At 50.7% G+C, this 20312-nt stretch overlaps 1 protein-coding gene across 1 annotated transcript in view; it reads left to right on the forward strand.

Moving 5' to 3' along the window:
- Positions 1–20312, forward strand: part of PREX1 (phosphatidylinositol-3,4,5-trisphosphate dependent Rac exchange factor 1) — a gene marked incomplete at its 5' end in the record, with an annotated part of 105391 nt that overhangs the window by 15192 nt on the left and 69887 nt on the right. Inside the window, one exon of the mRNA XM_040248738.1 lies at positions 5205–5306. Within this exon, the coding sequence (XP_040104672.1) occupies positions 5205–5306 (102 nt within the window). The remainder of the gene's footprint in view (positions 1–5204; positions 5307–20312) is intronic.

A 20312-nucleotide genomic window follows, 5' to 3' on the forward strand; every position in this document is an offset into this window, starting at 1 on the left:
AGTTCCTTTGTTATGGAAGAAGAATACATTCAGGGCCACTATCTAGACTTTGCCGCCAGTCTTTTTGATGACTCCAAAATATTAAGTGACTTTCTGAGAGTACATACTTGAGAAGTGATTGTGCTTCTCACGGATTCGGCTCTTTATTTTTTGACTCTGAATTCCCTGCTTATTCAGTCACAGACCACCCCAGCTCCCACCTATTTTATTGCCTATTAAAGCCTTATTTAAGCCCCCATACTATTTTATTGCCTGAAAGCACACACAGGATTCGGCACACAAAAGTAGAACAGTCAACTGACCTGGCATAAAGCATCTTAACCACGTGCCCAGAGAGCTAAACTATGTCATACAATTCTTAATGGCACTTTGCCCTAGTCCACAGTCTCCAACAATGTATTTCCAGGATTTGAGTCACGACGTATGTTTCCTTCACTGGTGAGCTGGTGTTGCTTGGCCCAGTTCCAGCGAGCATCTGAGGCAGGACAGATTGGTCAACTGATTTCCGCTTTTGTCCCAAGCATCTTAAGCGTTCAGGACCGATGATGCTTTTTGTTGCTGGTATCTGCCTCTTTCCGTTTCCACTTCTCCACTCATATTCAGAAGCGACTGGGCACAAAGCAAAGTCAAGTCAGGCCGTGTAAGATCACACACGTGGCTATGTTTCTGTGATTGGCCCAAAACCCAGTAGTGGTCCAGTTGCCCGGGCTCTGGACTACCCGAGTCCCACCTCTTGGGCTCAGCTCTGTCTTGAGAAGCAGGAAGATGCCAGGAAGTTGTTTGCAGGGGGGTTGGGACAAAAAGGCCTCCCTTCTTTTCTCCTTCCTCTCTCCTCTGCGGTCTTCCTGGTGGCCGGGCTGCCCTTTTCCCAGCACAGCCGGCTGGGCCAGGTTGGGTAGGGGAGGAGTTGTGGAGCGCCAGCACACACGCCATCTGTCTCCCTCCTTGCTGGCATCTCCCTGCTTCTGGCCACCTGCAGAAGAGCCGTCTCGAGCCTATTATGGGATGTAAAGGCACTGGGAGCAGACACCATCTGCTTTCCATTCATGATGTGCTGTGCAGTAGCGGAGGGATGGGGCGGGGAGTTCCTCTTTCTGTGCCTCAGTTTCTTGTCGCAAAATGGGGATAATGGATTCCCTTATTCATTCACCAGTTTCATTTTGAGTTGCCTGACATGTGGTCGGGATCATTCTAAGTCCTGGGGATACAACAGTGAACCAAAGCAAGAAGAGTCCCTGCTCTCATGGACTGGCCATCCTCATAGGGGAGATTTCCATGGTATGTCACGTGGCATTAAGTTCTCTGGCGGGAATAAAGTAAGTTAAGGACGACAGGATGTTTTTGGGTGGCGGCTGCTATTTTAGTTGGTTCTTTGGATAACAGCATCTTAGGTGGCATTTAAGTAGAGACCTGGGTAAAGTTAAGAGTGAAAGACAAGTGGTATCTGGAGGGAAAGTATTTTAGGTAGAGGGTTGCAAGTGCCAAGGTCCTGAGGCCCGTGTGTGTTTGAGGAGTAGCGAGAAGGGCACGGTATCTTCATTGGAGAGTTTGAGAGGAAAAGCAGAAGGAAGCGGGGGTAGGAGGAAGATTGAAAGAGACCAGATAATGAAGGAACGTCTAGACAATGGAACAAATCTGAGATTTTTAGAAAGCTCTTATATTGCTGTGTAGCATACGTGCAGTGAATGTACTCACAGCATAACGAATTCTCCCATATGTGTGGTCCCGTGGAGCCACCGCCGAGATCAAGATTTAGAACCCTTCCGTCACTCCAGAAAGCGCCCTCCTCCATCCGCTTTCCCAGTCGTGCCCCTTTGTGCAGCCAGAGGTAACCTCTGTGGCCAGGTTCTCTCATGAAAGGTTAGTTTTTTTGCCTGTTCTAGAATGTTCCACAAATGGAGTCACAAGGAGGCTTTTGTGTCTGCCTTCTTACGCTCTGCAGAACGTCTGTGAGATTCGTCCAGGTTGGAGCATGTGGCAGTACTTTCAATAGAATATTCAATTTTAGTCTGAGTGGGATGCAAACCATGGGATGGCTTTGAGCAGAGGAATGACGTGCACTCATCTGCATTTTGAACGGCTCTCCTTGGCCCTGTGACGGTGGAAGCTAGGAGGAGTCCAGGCTGGGGGCTTGCGTGGGTTTCCCAGGGCTGCTGTTACAATGATCACAAGCTGGGTGGCTTAAAACAAAATGATTCTCTCACACTTCTGCAGCCCGAAGTCTCAAATCATGGTGTCGGCAGGGCTCTGCTCCCTTCGAAGGCCCCCGGGAAGGACCTCGCCTTTGCTCTTCTAGCTTCTGGTGGCCTCACGTGTTTCTGCCTTGTGAACCAGACCCTCAGTCTCTGGCTCCCTCTTCACTTGGCTGCTGTCCCTGTGTCCTGTCCTCTTCTTTTAAGGGCAAGGAGCTAGTTGATTTCAGGTCCACCCTAATCCAGAATGAGAATGACCTCATCTTAATTTAATTAATTATATCTGTGAAGACCTTATTTAAAAAGAAGGTCGCATTTTGTGATTCCAGGTGGGCGGGGCGCTTGGGGGGACATGATTCAGCCCCCTTCAAGGGCTGCTGCAACCATCCAGGCAAGAGATGACAGTGGTGAAGATGGGGTGGTAGTGGTTTGAGGGTTCTGTCACCCAATCATATCCGACTTTGTGACCCCATGGACTGTAGCCTGCCAGGCTTCTCTGTCTGTGGAATATTCCAGGCAAGAATACTGGAGTGGGTTGCCATTTCCTTCTCCAGGGAATCTTTCCCACCCAGGGATTGAACCCACATCTCTTGCGTCTCCAGTATTGGCAGGCAGATTCTTTACTACTAAGCCACCTGGGAAGCCCATATTATACATTAATACACTATATATCACCAAGATATATAAGTAATATTGGCTATCAGAAAGTTTTACCGCTCTTTAAAAAAAAAACAACTTTGAGTTTGAGAGGTAGCTGGATTCATGTAGAGTCGATTGTCCAGCTGATAGCGTTTGCTGTATGCTTGGCATTGGTGTATTAATGAGCAAGAGGAATCACAGATGACTCCAGGGTTTGGAGTCCAAACAGCTGGAAGAGTGGAGATATGATTTCTTGAAATGATGAAGGCTGGGTAGCAGCCAGGATGAGAGGTAAATAGAAAAGAATTTCCTTTTGGATGTATATGAGGTTTACGATGCCTGTTAGATTTCCAGGTGGGAATCAGAGATTTGAGTCTGGGGTGTAGGGAACCGAGGGGCCAGGCTGGAGATAGAAAGCTGAGTGTTTCTTCATAAAGGATGGTTAAAGAGGTGAGAGTGATGGGTCTGGATAAGGTAAGGTGGGGATAAGCGTGGGTGGAAGGGAGGACCTGGGATCACGCCAGGCATGGCTGCCATTAGAAGGCTGGGAAGCGGGTGAGGATGGCACATCACCTGGATCAGTTCTGTGGATTAGGATGGTTTAAAGAGAGGATTCTCAAAAGTTCTTCCCATACTGCCTGGGGCATAATCTTATTAGAATAGTGAGTTGCTCTGTTGCTTGCCGTTTTTTTTTTTTTTTTTTTTAATGAAAATAAAGTGAAACAATAATCTAGGATGTTTGGGGTGAAGAGGAGGTGGTGGCTGTGACAGTCCTGTGAAAACTTCTTGGTCCTGAACAAAGAGCCAGGCCTTTCTCCCGCCAAGCGCTGGGGGCGTCTGGAAAGCAGCCCCCACTCGCTGTCTCGCTCTCTCTGCCCAGAGCTGACATCACCAGGGCAGCCTGTGGGGAGCGCTGGCTCGGAGGACAAAGGCCCGAGTGTGAACGGTGTGGGGCCTGGCATATCCCAGCTGCTGCAGCCCCGATCCCCCGTCTGTGCCAGGCATAGACGTGGGGCTGGGAGCCATGCAGCTCCTGCCAGAGCAGGGCCCCAGGGTCCCTGGGACTCTGCTTCTCCAAGGAGAGTGTCCGCAAAGGTCCCTGAGAGGCAGCAGACGCAGGTCTGAGACTTGGGCCAGTGCTTCCGGCTCTTGAGTGCCAGTTTGCGCATCTGGAATGGAGATCTGGTTCATTCTTGGGCTGTGAGCATAGACTTTACTTGTGGGTGAAGCTGAGGTGCAGAACCTTAAGCATGGTAAGCGCATGGTAAACGTTCTCTAGTCTTATTTGCCCTTGACTGTAAGCAGGGAATTTGTCTGCTTTCTTGAGCAGTTCCCCAGTGCTTGAACCGTGTCCAGAGCATAGTAAGCATGCACTGTGTATTTGTGGAATGAGTGAATGACTGATAGGATGGGAGTCCCTTTTCCCAGGAGTCCAGTTCCATTTCCAGGCTGCTAGCATGCTGTTGAGGAGGAAGGCTGAGGCCCCTTCGTTGCAGTTTGCTCATTCACTCATTGGTTCATTCATTCCCTGGGCCATGGTGAGCCCTAGACTGGACTAGGCACTGTGACTTGGCTAGGGACAGCCCCTCATTAGGGACGGTGAGGTGTGTGTGAGAGACCGTAGTAGACATGTGACTTGGTACCTTTCTTTCCCATGCGTGACTTTCTGCTTTAGTACCCATAGATTCTCTGTAAAGAATGTCTAGTTTTGTTTTGTGTGTCATTCAAAGCTTTATATAAATGAGTTCACACCATACATACTCTTCTGTTTCCTTTTTTTTGCTGAAGAGCATGTTTTTGAGGTTCACCCATATTGCTATAGCGAGCTTTAGTTCTCCCGTTTTCACGAGTGCGTAGTGTACCATTGTAGAAAGCTACAGACATTTTTCAGGTTGCTTTCCATTGTTTGCTGTTACGAACAAGGCAGTTTTGAGTGTCCATGTTCCTGTGTCCTGGTGCGTGTGTGTGAGTTTCTGTAGATCAGGGGTTGGCGGACTTTTCTGTAAAAGGCCAGAGAGTAAATATTTTGGGTTTTGCAATGATAAGGTCTCTTTTACAGTTACTCAGCTCTGCCATTATAGCTTGGATGCAGTCATGGACAGTATGTAAACAAATGAGTATGGCTGTGTTCCAATAAAAAATTTAATTGCCGAAACAGGATTTGGCCCCTGGGCTGTCGTTTGTCAACTTCTGATCTAGGGTTTGTGCTGGATTGTAGACCTTAAAATTTCTTCCTGTCCTCGGTGTTCTTAAGTTGCTTCCAAAGTGTTTGCATATAGCTCCGTTTTGCAAGTGTTTCCCACGATTATTTGAGGCTGACCAGACTCCTTGGCTGTCCTTGGCTAGTTCTGACGATCTCTTGTCCCTTTGCAGAGCTGCATGCTTCTCGGAGGCCGGAAGACCACGGACATCCCTCTGGAGGGCTACCTGTTGTCTCCTATTCAGAGGATCTGCAAATACCCCCTCCTCCTCAAGGTGAGTTGTTCTCCCTATTTCTTTGGCTGATTAAAAAAAGAAAATTCTATACTGGAGTATAGTTGCCTTACAATGTAGTGTCTTTCCCTGATTTTGAACTGACAGAAAATTCAGCTCTGTCTGGCTTAAGCAAAAAATAAAGCTTGCTGGTTTAGGTAGCTGAGAAGCCTCAGGGCAGTGTTGGTTTTGGGCCAGGCTGCATCCAAGCCAGGGCCCTGCCACTTTCTTTCTGGTTCAGTTCCGCTTCCCACCTTTCAGCTTTCTTTTCAGCATGGTAGCAAGTGGCTGTATTTGCTGCAGCCTTGCACCCTATCAAGTTCAAAGACAATGGGCAAGAGAGAGCCTCATTTCCAGCAGTTCTGACAAAAGTCCTGAGAGTCGTTCAGGTTTTAGTCATCTGTGGCCAGGAGAATGCAACATTAGGAATGCCTTGGGCCAGAGTCACGGTGCTTGAATTTGAACCAATTACAATACGTCTTTGCTTGTGCTATTTATCCGCCTCTCATTTGCCTGGACTTGCACACCAGTCCTCAGCTGATTTTACTAGCCTCTCTGCTCTCTGCTATAATGAGCCAAAGACCAAGGAAGTGAAATGAAGTGAAGGCAGTTCATCTCAGAAGGCCCTGAGCTCTGATTGGCTCTGATGAGCTCTGATTGGCTGAGATATGGTCCAATGACAGTGAGCCGGGCAGTGTCATGTTCTGATTGGCTGAGACTGCAGTCAGGTGCTCCACCCCTGACCCTTTCACCCTGAGCAAGTGAGCTCTGATTGGCACAGGTGTGTGTCATGTGCTCCGACCAGTCCCTGGATAGCACAGGCCAAGTCCCGTGACGGAGAAGGAGGGAGCCCCTCGCCAAAGTCTGGGTTCTTTGTGGATGAGGGGTTGGGGTGGGGAGATGCTGGGTGGGTGAACCAGAGCCATCCACGCAGCGGCTATCTCCTTCCCTGCCCACCCCCATTTGACTGAGTCTGGGTCAGGCAGGCCAGGGGAAGGTGTGCTGCTTGCGTGGGGGCCTGAAAAGTCTTGATTATAAGCTTTGGAGTTGGCTTCCGGGCAGATCCCCAACTGGGTGGATGGCTCTGCCACCATCCACTGCTTTCAGCCCAGGGATTTCAGCCCTTAGACATGGTGGCTGTTGGCCTGGGCCTGCCCTGGCTCCATCCCGAAGGCAATGCATCTGACAGCTGTTCTCTGGGGTCCCTGCTGGTGGATTAAGTTGGCTGGTGGTGCCTCATTCACACACCTGCTCACTGGGGCCACACGCATCTTTGCTCCATGAGCTGAAAGGAGGAGGGGAGGGGGGAAAGTACTGAGCTGGCCAAAAAGTTTGTTCAGGTTTTTCCATGATATATAATGGAAAAATCCAAATGAATTTTTGGCCAGCCCAATGCTAGGGTATTCTTGAACATACCTTTCTGCTGGAGGCGATGGGTGACCCTTGAGCCTCTGAGTTGGACCAGACCCTTTCGAGGGCTGTCCCCTCTGCCTGTGAACACAGACCTTTAACATGTATAGCTGTGGGTGGTGGGACCCAGCTCTCCCTGTGCTTCCTCTTGCCTGCTGCTGTTTGCCTGTCTCAGGGATCTGAAAGAACTGTCTACAGTTGTTGCAGCTGCTTTGATCCCCAAACAGATGGACATGCCATACGAGGCTCACCTCTTCACCTTGGTGCTGAAGAAGCTCCAGGTGGAACTTGTAAACTGGTAACCTGTAGACTCCAGTGGACTGGCAGATGGACTTCGTTTGATGTCTTTGGTGTGTTTGCCAAGCTTGAATCAGTTGCCGGTGTTCAAGAGTTAGTTCAAGGTGCAGTGGTTTAGGGCAGGGGCTGGCAAAACCATGGCCTGTGAGCCCCAGTCCAGTTCATGGGCTGTTTTTGTACAATCCGCGGGCTAAGAATGGTGTTTGCATTTTTTTTTAAAGGTTGTTAAAAAAGCCCCCAAGACAAACAAGAATATGTGACAGAGACCGGATGTGGCCAGCAAAGCCTGAAATATTTACAATCTGGCCCTTTATAGAGAGAATTTGCTGACCCCTGGATGAGAGCCAGGAACTGCAGTCACAGGCTGTCTGGGTTTGAATCCTGGCTCTGCCATTTACTGGCTGTGTAACCTTAAGGCTTCCCCGTGCCTCAGTTTCCCATCTGTAACACAGTGTTTGTATTAACAGTGTACGGGTAGGGTTGATATCTTGATCAAACATTTATTTACTTAATTCTTAACTCAGTGAGGTAGGCTCTGGGATCAGCCTCATTTTTGAGATGAGGCCCAGAGGCAGAGAAAGGAAGTGGCCCGTTTAAGGCCATACATTAGGTAAGCAGCGGGGGCCATGGTTGGAACCCCGGGCAGTCTGAGTCTAGAGTTCTGCCCCCTAACTGTTAGGCTACACGGCCTATTGAGAAGCACTTTGAAGAGTCTAAACTGCCAAAGTGCTGGTGTGTCGGGGGTGCTGACCTTCTCAGTTCCTTAGGCGGGGTCTGGGGAAGGTTGGTAGCCTTGTGTTTTGTGGCTCAGTGGCTGGTCTGCCCCTTCTTTCCTGGATTTCAAATCCTTGAATATATGACCCATTAGAAGCATTACCAGCTATGGCCCCAGACTCCAGCCAAGGTTCCCTAGGTATTAATGTTTTGGTTTCTGGATCTTGGGAAAGTCTAGGATCCCAGTGGCCACTTGGAGAGGCAGTTTCCGTCTTTTAACAAGCCGGGGGGCTGGACCTGTGTCTCCCTGTGGCCTCTAAGCGATGTGAAGTCCAGGTGTGTCTGGGACCTGCTCAGCCCCAGGGGCTTTAGTCTGGTGGAGATGCTGGGCTCTGGTTCCCTGAGCAGAGAGAGAGACAGAACCCACTGGCAACTGATGCAGGATTAACTGCCCACAGGAAACAGTGAGGAAGCAGGGCTGTGGGTTTCCCTCCAGACCAAATGGCTGTTTACACTCCCTGTTTCCTCCATCTCCAGCTGTGTTTATCCGGGGTTCAGAGAGCACTGGGGGCCAGCCAGCAGGGCCCGAGATTCCTGCGGGGCCGTGCCATGCTCCCCGCCCGGCACAATTGCTCAGAGTATCCTGGCCTTTGGCACCCGCAGCTGGAATGTTTGCATCAGAAAACAGCTGGGGTGGAGGGGAACTCTTCGTACCCCTCCTGAGTTCCTCCGTCCTGTCACATTTTCCAGCATATTTCCAAAGATGATCCCATGAGCGTGGAGCAGCTGAGCCCCAATCCTCTGTCCTGCCCCTGCCCCCTCCAACTCTCCTCGCAGCTGTCCCCGTGGCCTTCTGTCTGAGCCCCCTTGTTTGAGCTGGACTTTGAATTGAGGAGGCAAACAGGGTTGAGGAGCCTGGGTGGGAAGGGGGAAGAAGCAAGAATGAAAGCCTCTTTTGGGAACTGCCCCAAAAAACTGAACTTGAATGTTGCCTAAGAATAGCCGGAACATTCTATTTCAGCCTGCAGCCCAGGCCCGGGATAGACAGTTGGCATTTTCAGGCTTTGTTGAGTTTTCCATCAACGTCTCCAGGAAAATGATTCAGGCTTGGGTTGATGCCCCCGGGGCTCAGATGGCAGGTGCCCGAGGGGAGACCCACTGACACTGACCCTTGTGGGTGTCGCCGGATGACGTGCATGTCTTACGTTGCTCGCTGCACACCAGTTCCTGCCACAGCTCAGGACTGCAGTCACGAGCAAGACGGACCCAGGGCCTGCCCCTCGGAGCGCTCCGTCTGGGACTGGACCCACGTCCGTAGTGGAAGCGAGGTTGAGCCCAGCAGGGGGCAAAGTGAGGATGCCCATCTGCGCCAAGGGGACAGCTGCCCCTCCAGTCCCCTCTTCACTTTGCCTCCTGCCTCTCTGACCCCTCCCTCTCAGTCTCCTTTGCTGCTTCCTTGCTGTCTAGGCCTCCAAGCGATGATGGGCCCCCAGCCTCTGTCCACGGGTCTTTCTCCATCTACACTGGTGTCTGTAGTAGCCTCGACCGTTCTGTGCCCCTCCTTCTTAAAGTTGACTCAACAGTTGTGCAGCCATCACCAGCACAGTAATTTTAGAACACTTTCATCACCCCCGAGAGAAACTCTGGATTCACGATCAGCCACTTCCCTTTCCCTTCCGCCCCCCCGCCAGGCCCCCAGCAAGCGCTCATTTACTTTCTGCTCCTGCGATTTTGCTTACTCTGGACATTTCACGTGAGTACAGTTGTATAATGTATAGTTTCTCTCCTGTCTGGCTCCTTTCAGTTAGCAGAGTGTTTCCAAGGCTCATCCACGTTGTCGTGTCCATCACATCTTTATTCCTTTTTATTAAGGGAATGATATTCCCTTACCACGTTCTGTATATCCGTTCATCAGTTGATGGGTGCTTGCATTGTCTCCACTTTCTGGATACTGTGCACATCCACGTAGAAGTTTCGAGGTGGACATCCCCATGGCTTTGGACCCCTGTCTCTGTCCAGTGACTTCCAGCCTGCACCTCTCGCCTAAACTGTGTGCTTGTTCATCTTGCCACTGGCTTCTCCACCTGAATGTCTCACAGGCATCTTCTGCCTACCACAGCGAAAAACAAAGGGTGGACTCTCCCCTTCCTCCAGACCTGCCTCCTTCCTACCTGCCCCCTTGTCCTCACCTCCATAAGTGGTCTGATCAGACCTCTTGGGCACAAGCAGGGAGCCATCTTTGGGGACCACTGCTGCAGGGCTGTTGTGTCAGGGATCTTGCTCAGAGTCTCTGCTCAAGGTAGAGCCTTGGGGCCCTGCACTGACTCTGGTATCTTCCACACCTCCCACGCCTGCCGGCGGGTGACGGAGCTGGCACCCACATACAGCCCAAGGACCTCGCCATTCGGTTGTCACCTCTGTTTGCTTGGCCATCAGGAGTGGGGTCCCCTGGGGATGGTCTGTGGTCCATCTCTAAGGCAATGTTGGCATCAGTTCTTGGTGCCGGGGGATGACCGGGGAGGGGTGTGTTTCTCAGAGCGTGGGCCGTGTACCACTTGCAGCTCGCCAAAGTGTTTTAGGTGGCACAGGAGAAAACTTTCTGTTGGGGTGGGTGGTGGGGGAGGGGAGAAGACAACTCCAAACATGGTGAATCACATGGTGAAGACAGAACTTTCTTAGCAAATGCCTCCTGTCTTCCCGATTACCTCCAGGAAGCCACAGTTGGTGCTGCAGTGTCTCTGGTTTTTGGAGCTGTTCATTCATTTTGGTTCAGTCAGTTTAGTCGCTCAGTCGTGTCCGACACTTTGCGACCCCATGGACTGCAGCACGCCAGGCTTCCCTGTCCATCACCAACTCCAGGAGTTTACTCAAACTCATGTCCATTGAGTCGGTGATCCCATCCAACCATCTCATCCTCTGTCATCCCCTTCTCCTGTCTTCCAATCTTTCCCAGCATCAGGCTCTTTTCCAGTTGAGTCAGTTCTTCTCATCAGGTGGACAAAATATTGGAGTTTCAGCTTCAACATCAGTCCTTCCGATGAACATTCAGGACTGATTTCCTTTAGGATGGACTGGTTGGATCTCCTTACAGTCCATGGAGACTCCCAAGAGTCTTCTCCAACACCGCAGTTCAAAAGTATCAATTCTTCAGTGCTCAGCTTTCTTTATAGTCCAACTCTCATGTCCATGGATGATGAGATGTTCATTCATTTACCAATCATTTATTGAGCAACTGTTATGTGTCAGGCCTTATACTAAGAGCTGGAGACAGAATAAACAAAAGCTGCCCAAATCTTTTCCTCTGTGTTCTGACATTCTGCGGGGTGGGGTGAGGGGATGGAGTGGGAGAGGAAGAGACAGACAACAAATGAATGAACAGGGCATGTATATGTGTGTTTAGATGGAATGATTGCAGTGGGGATTAGTAAGGTCCAGGAGGGATAGAGGGAGAAAGTGACATTTGTGCAAAGACCTCAAGGAAGTGAGGGCGGGGGCTATACAGGCACCTGGGGGAAGAGTCTTTCAGAGAGAGGAGCCAGTGCAAAGGCCCTGAGGCAGGAGTGCATCTGAGGAACAGCTAGGAGGCCTGTGTGAGCAGAGGGGAGGACTTGAGGGGGAGGGAGGGGCAGTGAGGTTAGTGAGGTGATGGGCCCGGGTTACGTGGGGCCTTGTGGGGTCTTGTCTGCTCTGAGTGCGGTGGGCAGCATGGGAAGGTTTTGAGCAGAGGAGAAACAGGATCTTAGTTCTCGTGGGATCCCTCAGGCTGCGTACGGAGAATGGACGATGGGGTGATAAAGGTGGAGGTGGGGGGCGGTGCACTGTCGTGAGTGGTCCTGGACCAGGGCGGTGGCGGGGGAGATGGGTGCATTTAATGACAGCCGCCTTTTGCCCATTTTCTATTGGATAGTTCCCTTTTGTATTGATTTGCCAGAGTTCTCTCTCCATTCTGGCTACCTCGGGTTATCTCTGTGGAATTCTTCTCTGACCCTGAGGTTATGAAACGAGTTCCTCATCTGCTGGGGTTCTGGCGTTGTCACCAACTTGCCAAGGGAGACACAGGAAGTCACAGGTCTCTTTACTGTGGCCCCCGTTGCCCCAGCTCCCTGAACCGCAGTGCCCACCCTGTATCTCTCCTCGTGGGCTGAGCACCGACACCTTGCCCACAGATGCTTCAGCACCTCCGGCCACACCAGCTCTTTCCGGTGTGCTGAACAGTGATAGCCTGGGGCCGCTCGACTCCCTTAGGGTGGGACACCTGCTCTTACCCGCTCCTTTCAAAGCCAAGCTGATTCTTGATCTTGCCAGGGACCCTCCCAGATCACTCTTCCTGGGAGTGCTGCCCGAGTCCTGCTTTCTGCCACACTCTGCATAGTGGTTAAGGGTCTGAGTTTGGGGACTTCTCTGGTGGTTCGGTGGTTAAGAAGCCGCCTTCCGATGCAGGGGTCACAGGTTCGATCCCTGGTTCGGGAACTAAGATTCCATACACCATGGGGCAACTAGGCCTGGGTGCCTCAACTAGAGAGCCTGCATGCTGCAAACTACGGAGCCTACATGCTCTGGAGCCCGTGTGCAACTAAGACTGGATGCAGCCAAAAATAGATAAATATTTAAAAAAGAGAGAGAGAATTTGAGTTTGGAAATCTAGCTCCACCTCCCCTTAGCTGTGTGACTGAGGGTAAGTTGCTGGACCTCTCTGTGCCCCTATTACCTGATCTGTAAAATGGGCATGGTCCCATCTAAGGGGGTGGCCACCACTGAGGTCAGCCAATTTTTGTTGTCCGGTGGAAATGCAGACCCATGGTGACCGGAACTTCTGCTTTGCTGAGAGAGCCTGGCAACAGCATTTGGCCTGCCTGGGCAGGATGGTGACCCAGGCTCTGATACAGTCCTGCCCTACGCGGCCAGGAGACCAAGGCTCAGAAAGGGGAGGCGACTTGCCCAAGGTCACATAGCCTATCCTGGTCAAAGCCAGAATGGGAACTCCCAGACCTGAGCCCTTTCCTGCTGCCTACTCCGCTATCTCCCCAAGCGGAAGGAAGGAGTTTAAAAGACATACATGCATTATTTTTCTCCCATTAATTCCTCATCCAAGGGGCTACAGTTTACAAACATGCAGCAGGGGCCGGAACTGTTAATATCGGAAACACATTGGCATGAAATCTATTTCATCCAGTTGCCGCACATGGAGATTTTGTTGTTTTATGCCAGACAGCTTTTTCAGTTCTGGGTTTTCTTGGATTTCCACATGTCTTTTTTGTTTCTTTTTTTTTTTTTTTTTTTCTTGCAAGGAGTGGTGGGTCTTGTCACTGCCCCTTCATCTGAGTCCTGCTGTCGCCCTAGATAGGGCATGCGAGGACCCAGAACTGAAATACAGGAAGAGTCTTAATAAAAGAGATCAGAGCTTGGCTTGCTGAGCTTTCGATGTGGGTGCCTCGGGTGGAGGTCTATGGACAGAGCCACAGTTAGATGTAAGAGCAGCCCTTCCTGGAGCTGGCTGAAGTGTCCACAGAAAGTGGGGGTGCTCCGTGGGGCCCAGCCCCTGTTGGTGACCATCCCAACCTCCAGGCTGCTGTTTTCTCTTTGTAGAGGAGACAGCATGCCTTCACCTCTCATGTCTCCTCTGCAGCCTCCATCAAGCCCACGTCACAGTGAGTAGTGGAGACTGCCGCTTCTTCCAGTGACAGATCCAGCTGTTTTCACACCGTGATTTTATGGATCTGTCTTCTCATGGCTGTATCCAGGGGCTCCAGTGATGGTCAGGCTCTTCCCGTCTCCTGGCTTGGTTTTCCTCTGTGTCCGCCTTGTTCCTGGGAGGTTCCCTTCTCGTGGTGGCCGCACTGGCCTCCAGCAGCCTCAGACCTGCATCTGATTAGTGTGGCCACGGGGGAGAAGAGAGTGTGTCTTTCCCTCCTGTATCGTGTAAAGTCCCAGATCCAGGGCTCGTTGGGTCGGCTCGGGTTCCCCCAGGGATCAAACTCGCTGCTTCAGCAGTGAAAGTGCGGAGCCCTAACCACCAGGGAATCCCCTGCTCCCCATGCTCTCCTTGAGCTGGGAGCTGCGGCTGGGAGATGAAAGGTTCTCTAACATGCCCTGGGAGTGGGCCTGGAGCGGCCTCGCTTGAACTCCGTGACAAGGGAGAGGACGGGAAAACGGGGGCCCGTCTCTTCCCTGCCTCCTCCTTGCCCCTTTCTTCCTCCACCGCCGGGGCCCATGTTCTGAATCTTGAGCCAGGCTGAACCAGAAAGGAGGAGTTGGCTGCAGTCATGTTTCCTTGATGCCCCGGTTTGGCCTGGTGTTGGAGGCCCCGTGTCCACACCTCTGGAGACACGACGTGGCCACCCAGAGTGGACACCGGCAGGTGTCCTTTTGGTAAATGTGACGGGAGGGGAGGGGGTAACGGGGCCCCTGGCGGAAGCGGCGACTCCTCTGCTCTGACATCCTCTCTTCCAGGAAGCCCTCACCTCAGGCCCCGCTTCTGAAACCACACGGGGCTGGCTGGACGGATGCTGGGGATAGGTCACCCAGCCTGGGCCTGGAGGGGCTTCCGCCACTGCTTTGCTGGGTGCCCGTGGCACAACCCCTCCCTTCTCTGCCCTCAGAGTCTAAGGAGTCCCCAGGGCCTGACTCTGCTCAGACGTTGCATGTTTGTTCTGAGAGCCTGCTTTGGGAGTGTTCATTCCTGCCTGGTACTGTTTCTGGAGGGGCCCGTGGATGGGCTGGGTGCCCACCGGGTGCTGCCTTCTGGCTCTGTGACTTTGCACAAGAGGCCTCAGTCTCTTTCCCTGTGGCCTGAAAATAAACATGGTGCTGTCTCGTGGGCTTGCCTCCTGGCTCAGACAGTAAAGAGTCTGCCTTCGATGCAGGAGACCTGGGTTCCATCCCTGGGTCGGGAAGATCCTCTGAGGAAGAGAATGGCAACCCACTCCGGTATTCTTGCCTGGAGAATTCCATGGACAGAGGAGACTGGCAGGCTACCGTCCATGGGGTCGCAAAAGAGTTGGACACGACTGAGCAACTAACACACCTCATTGGGATGATTTGAGGATGAAATGACTTAAGAAATTGAAGTTTAGAACAGTGCTTGGCATATTCAGTAAATAAATGCTAGCTATTATGATTTCTACTATGACTACAACTTTCACTGTTATTATTACTACATAGGAATAATAATAAATGTAAGAGCTGCTATTAGTATGGAAATAACCATGATAAATATCATGTCCTTACCGACCACCATTTTTCCATTCATCATTCCATTTGATCCTGGCCACAACCTTCAGATCTGATTGTGATCCCATTTTATAGATGTGCACACTCAGCCCACTTGGACCCTCTGAGGTCTTACAGATGCAGAGGGCTTCTTCTTGGTCATGTAGTTTTCCCAAGATGCTTGTGTGTGTGTGTGTGCGTGCATGTGCTAAGTCCCTTCAGTCATGTCTGACTCTGTGCGACCCCATGAACTGTAGCTTGCCAGGTTCCTCTGACCATGGGATTCTCCAGGCAAGAGTACTGGAGTGGGTTGCCATGCCCTCCTCCAGGGGATCTTCCCAACCCAGGGACTGAACCTGTGTCTCATATATCTCCTGCCTTGGCAGGCAGGTTCTTTACCACTAATGCCTCCTGGGAGACCCTCTCTGTGCACCCTCCTCCGACAAAGATGCTTAACAAGGAGCTTTTGGGTTCCTTCCAGGAAAACTCTTCTCTGGGCCAAGCAAGCCCTGTATGTTCATGAAGCTGTTCCACCTTGGATGTGGATGTCAGGGTTTTCAACACCATAGTCTGTCTATTTTGAACTTGACTCTGTTGTAGCTTACTAAGACAGTGTGTTAAGTTCTGAATAGGGCAGGAGCCTTCTTACTCCCTCCTTTTGCATGTAAGACCTTTGTTAGTGCAGCTCAAGCTTCCATTAATTTTGAAGATACCCATACTTTATGCTTGTCTGGGATTGACTGGGACATCTTTGGGATTCCAGATCCTTGCAGTCTCTCTGGGATTAAGAAGCAGTAGGGACTCTTGCAAATACAAGGGATGGAAAGACTAGCTCAAGCACGCTTAATTAAAAAAAAAAAAAGGACTCCACACTTTCACTGCCAGGGCTGGGTTTGATCTCTGGTCTGGGAACTGAGATCCTGCAAGCTGCATGATGTGGCCAAAAAAAAAGAAAAAAAAAGGGCTCACGTAACTGAAACATATGTGGATACGTGATTTGAGGTATGGCTAGGTCCAGTTGTAATTAGGGAATTGCCAAACTCTTTCCCAAAGCTGCTGCACCATTTTATAGTTCTTCTTGCAATGTATGAAGATTCTAATTTCTCTCCATCCTCACTAACACTAGTTATTGTCTTTTTGATTATAGCGATTCTAGAGGGTGTGAAGTGTTATCTCATTGTGGTTTTGTTTTGGATTTCTGTAATGACTAATGATACTGAGCATCTTTTCATGAGTTTATCGGCCATTGGTGTATTGTCTTCGAGAAATATCTATTTAAACCTTTTGCTTTTTTTTTAAATGGAGTTATTTGTCTTTTTATTAAGTTGTAAGAGTTTTTTGTACATACTGAAAACAAGTCCCTTTTTAGATATATATTAATAATTTACACATTCTGTAGATTGTCTCTTCTGTTTCTTTATAGTCTTTGAAGCACAATGTTTTTAACTTTGCTCAAGTCCAGCTAATCTGATTTCTTTTAGTTGCCTATACATCTGGTGCCATAGCTAATAATGCTTTGCCTACCCCAAGGTCACAAAGATTTACACCGATGTTTTAACAGTTTTATAGTTTCAGCTCTTACTTTTAGGTCTATGATCTGCTTTGAGTTAATTTTTGTGTACAGTGTGAGAAGGAGTCCAAGTTTATTTCTTTTTTTGTATGTGGATACAGTTTTCCCAGTAGCATTTGTTGCAAAGACTGTTCTTTCCCCATTTAATTGTCTTAGCACTTTGTTAAACATTTACTGACCATAAGTGTAAGGATTTGTTTCTGGACTCTCAGTTCTTTTCCATTGATCTGTTACCTGTCTGTAGCCGGTGCAGCACCACTTCTTACAGTTTGGAGGTAGAATGCAAGTAAAGGGCAAAGCATGTGCAAAGGCCCAGGGGCAGGAGCAGGCCGTGAGTTTGTAGCTGGGCAGAGTGGAGCCCACACTCCCTTGTGAGCAAAGAAAACAAAACTAACACTTTTCCTTCAATTTTGGTCCAGCGAGGAGCCTGGTCGGAAGGCCCTGCTGAGTTTCAGTTCTCTGCCCAGCACTGATCTCAGGCAGGACAGACAGACAGAAAAGGGAACTAACCTTTCTCTCGTTTTCACTAGCTACTGGCTGTTGCCAGCCCCTCAGGGAACCCATCAGAGGAGGACCCCTGGGTTTCCCAGTTCATGTCTTGAGCATCACTCGCCTGGACCAGTAGCCATTAGCCAGTCTTCTGGCTTTTATGTTCATTTTATGTTCTCGCCAGTGCATCTTCCACTTGGCAGTCAGAGGGATTTTGTAAAGGCTAAATAAATGGGATGTTGTTAGGCCTCAGCTAGCACCTGTCCCCCTCCGCCCATTGCTTCTCCAAGGCTCTTGAGAAGAACCTGAAGAGCACACCCCGGCCTTCCCTGATGTGTGTTTAGCTCATGCCTCCAACCTCATCACACATCGTCTTCTTTCTCACTCTGCTGTGGCCTCCCTGGCCTCCTTGCTGTTTCTTGCTGCCTCAGGGCCTTTGCCTGCGCTCCTCTCTTGCCTGGAGTGTCATTCCCACACATTCTTGCATGGCCCATGCCCTCACTTCGTTCAGGTCTCCATCTGGAGGCCCAGCTCCTCGAGACAGGCCATTGCACCTCCCTCACTCTTTGTCCTCATTTCTCACCTGTCACTTATCCATCATAGAACTTATATATTTATTAGGGAGGAAAGTATTCCTATTTAACTCTCAGAAAGGTTATAAAACAGTATAGCAGTTCAGAGCACTGACCCCAGAGCCAGACTGGTTAGGCCTCAATCTGCTCTGTGACCTCAGGCAGATGACTTGACCTCTCTGGGCTTCAGTCCTCACATGTGTTAAATGAGGGTGAAAACAGGAACCATTTCACGGGGCTGATGTGAGGGTTCCGGGAGTCTGACAAGAATGTACAGCCTCCCCGAGTGTTAGCTCTTGTTATTACTGTCAGTGGTTAGTGCTCAACTTGTGGACTGTTCTCCCTTTGACCATGAGCTCCCAGAGGGCTGTCCTGGGCTCAGTCTGTCTCTGTTGAGTTTGGGAACCAATGGAAATACATCCCCTATGTAGGGTTGGCCAAAAAGTTTGTTTGGGTTTTCCTGCATGCTATTAAAACCTGAACAAACATTTTGGCCAACCCAATGCAAAGTGCTCGATACTCAGTGACTGGCCTGCCTCTGCCTCACTTCCTCCTTGAAGCCTTTCCGGCCCACACTGTCCTTCCCCTTCTCTGATTTATCACAAGCCCTTTCACCACTTGGGGCTGTTGTCTGGGCCCCTCCCCCTCCCCTCTCCGTCTTCCCTGGAGCACCTTTCCCAGCTCACTGGCCTCCAGAGAGAGGGCTCCATCTCCCCCTTTTGCTTCCCAACTAGCCCGTCCCTGGCCCAAGGCAGGCTCAGAAAACCCCCAGGGTCTGAGGTTACGGAACATCTGGATCTTGGCACCGTTAGGATCTGCTCCTGTTCGGGCAGAGAAGAGATAAACGTGGCTAGAGGAGGGTTGTGTTTGGAGCTGGTGCTCTGCAGGGTACACCCGACACCTGGCTGGCCCATTGCTGTTCGTGGGCTCAGCTCACATGTCCTGGCCCACGGCGGCAGGCCTGATCCCGGCCAGCGGAGACTCAGTGCTCACTGAGGCTGCCTTTTCCCAGCTGGGTGGCTTTTCCCACAGTGTCTGATTTACCCCTCACCGTGGGCTTCCCTGGTGGCTCAGCTGGTAAAGAATCCACCTGCAATGCGGGAGACCTGGGCTCGATCCCTGGGTCAGGAAGATTCCCTGGAGAAGGGGTAGGGTACCCACTCCAGTATTCTTGGGCTTCCCCGGTGTCTCAGCTGGTAAAGAATCCACCTGCAATGCGGAGACCTAGGTTCAGTCCCTGGAAGATCCCCTGGAGAAGGGAAAGGCTACCCACTCCAGTATTCTGGCCTGGAGAATTCCGTGGACTGTATAGTCCATGGGTTCGCAAAGAGTTGGACACAACTGAGCGACTTCACTCACTCACTCACTCATGATAGACTCAATGGACATGAGTTTGAGCAAACTCCAGGAGAGAGTGAAGGACAGAGACCCTGGCATGCTGCAGTCCATGGGGTTGCAGAGAGTCGGGTACTACTGAGCGACTGAACACAACAGCAAATGACTGTGAGCAGAACCAGATGACCAGGTTCAGATCCAGGTTCCTCCCCTTACTTCTCAGAGGCCTTGGTGTATCCTGCTGAGCCTCCGTCTCCTCATCTGTTAAACAGGATGATAACAGAACCTACCTCCCAGGCACAGGGTCGAGGTCCGTAGGCATTGGCTGCTGCCTGCAGTCCTTGTCACCATCTTCCTTCTCACCACTGGTTTTCTTTCTCTTTTTAAAAAATTTATTTATTTAGCTGTGTCGGGCCTTAGTTGTGGCATGTGGTATCTTCGATCTTTGTTGCGGCAGATGAGATCTTTAGTTGCAGCTTGCGAACTCTTAGTTGAGGCATGTGGGATCTAGTTCCCTGACCAGGACCCAAACCTGGGCCCCCAGCGTTGGGAGCGCGGAGTCTTAACCCCTGGACCACAGGGAAGTGCCATCACTGGTTTTCAGAGGATAAACCTGCAGCTCAGGGTGGAGGGCATCTGGGCCAAGGCCACCCAGCTGCTCAGGAGTGGAAACAGCCCTGGAGCCCACGTGTGGCTGTGTTGGGAACCATCTGGCTGGAGCGTCATATCTGTGATTTTTGAGAGAGTAGAGAGATGGAGAGATAGTGAAACATTCGGGCATGCTGAGGCCAGCTGATTAGAGAAAATTATCTGTGCCAGCCCGGTCCTGTTGGTTAGGCAGTGCGGCCTGAAAATCTCCTCTGATATCTTGAGGCCTGGCTAGTCTCTGCGTCTCAGTTCCTTATCACACTTCCTATGGGGCTGAAACCCTTGGATTAAGGCCCGCCTGTCCTCTGGAATGTCCCAGGCTGTGCTGTGGAAAGATGGGAGAGGAGAGTGAGAAATGGTGGGGAGGGGCTGCAGATTCAGGCTCCTGACTGGCCTCTTCACATCTTTTCTCCATGTCCCCGTGAAGGCCAGCAGTTCTAGTCTTTTTTTTTTTTTAAGATTTCTTTCTTTCTTTTTTTTGATGTGCACCATTTTTAAACTCTTTATTGAATTTGTTACAGTATTACTTCTGTTGTTTATGTTCTGGTTTGGCCAGGAGGCATGTGGAATCTTAGCTCCCTGACCAGGGATCGAACCCGTACCTGGAGGATTCGATATCCTGGAAGGCTCAACTGCTGGACCGCCAGGGAAGTCCCCAAGGTGTTCCTTATACCGATTTTACAGATGAAAAGGCTGGGGGCCTGGGAGGGGCAGTGCCTGTGACCTCCTCTGTGATCTGCCAGACTCTGCCTCTGACTCGCTCTC

This window comes from Oryx dammah, unplaced genomic scaffold (genome assembly GCF_014754425.2).
Source record: "Oryx dammah isolate SB20612 unplaced genomic scaffold, SCBI_Odam_1.1 HiC_scaffold_10, whole genome shotgun sequence".
NCBI lineage: Eukaryota > Metazoa > Chordata > Mammalia > Artiodactyla > Bovidae > Oryx > Oryx dammah.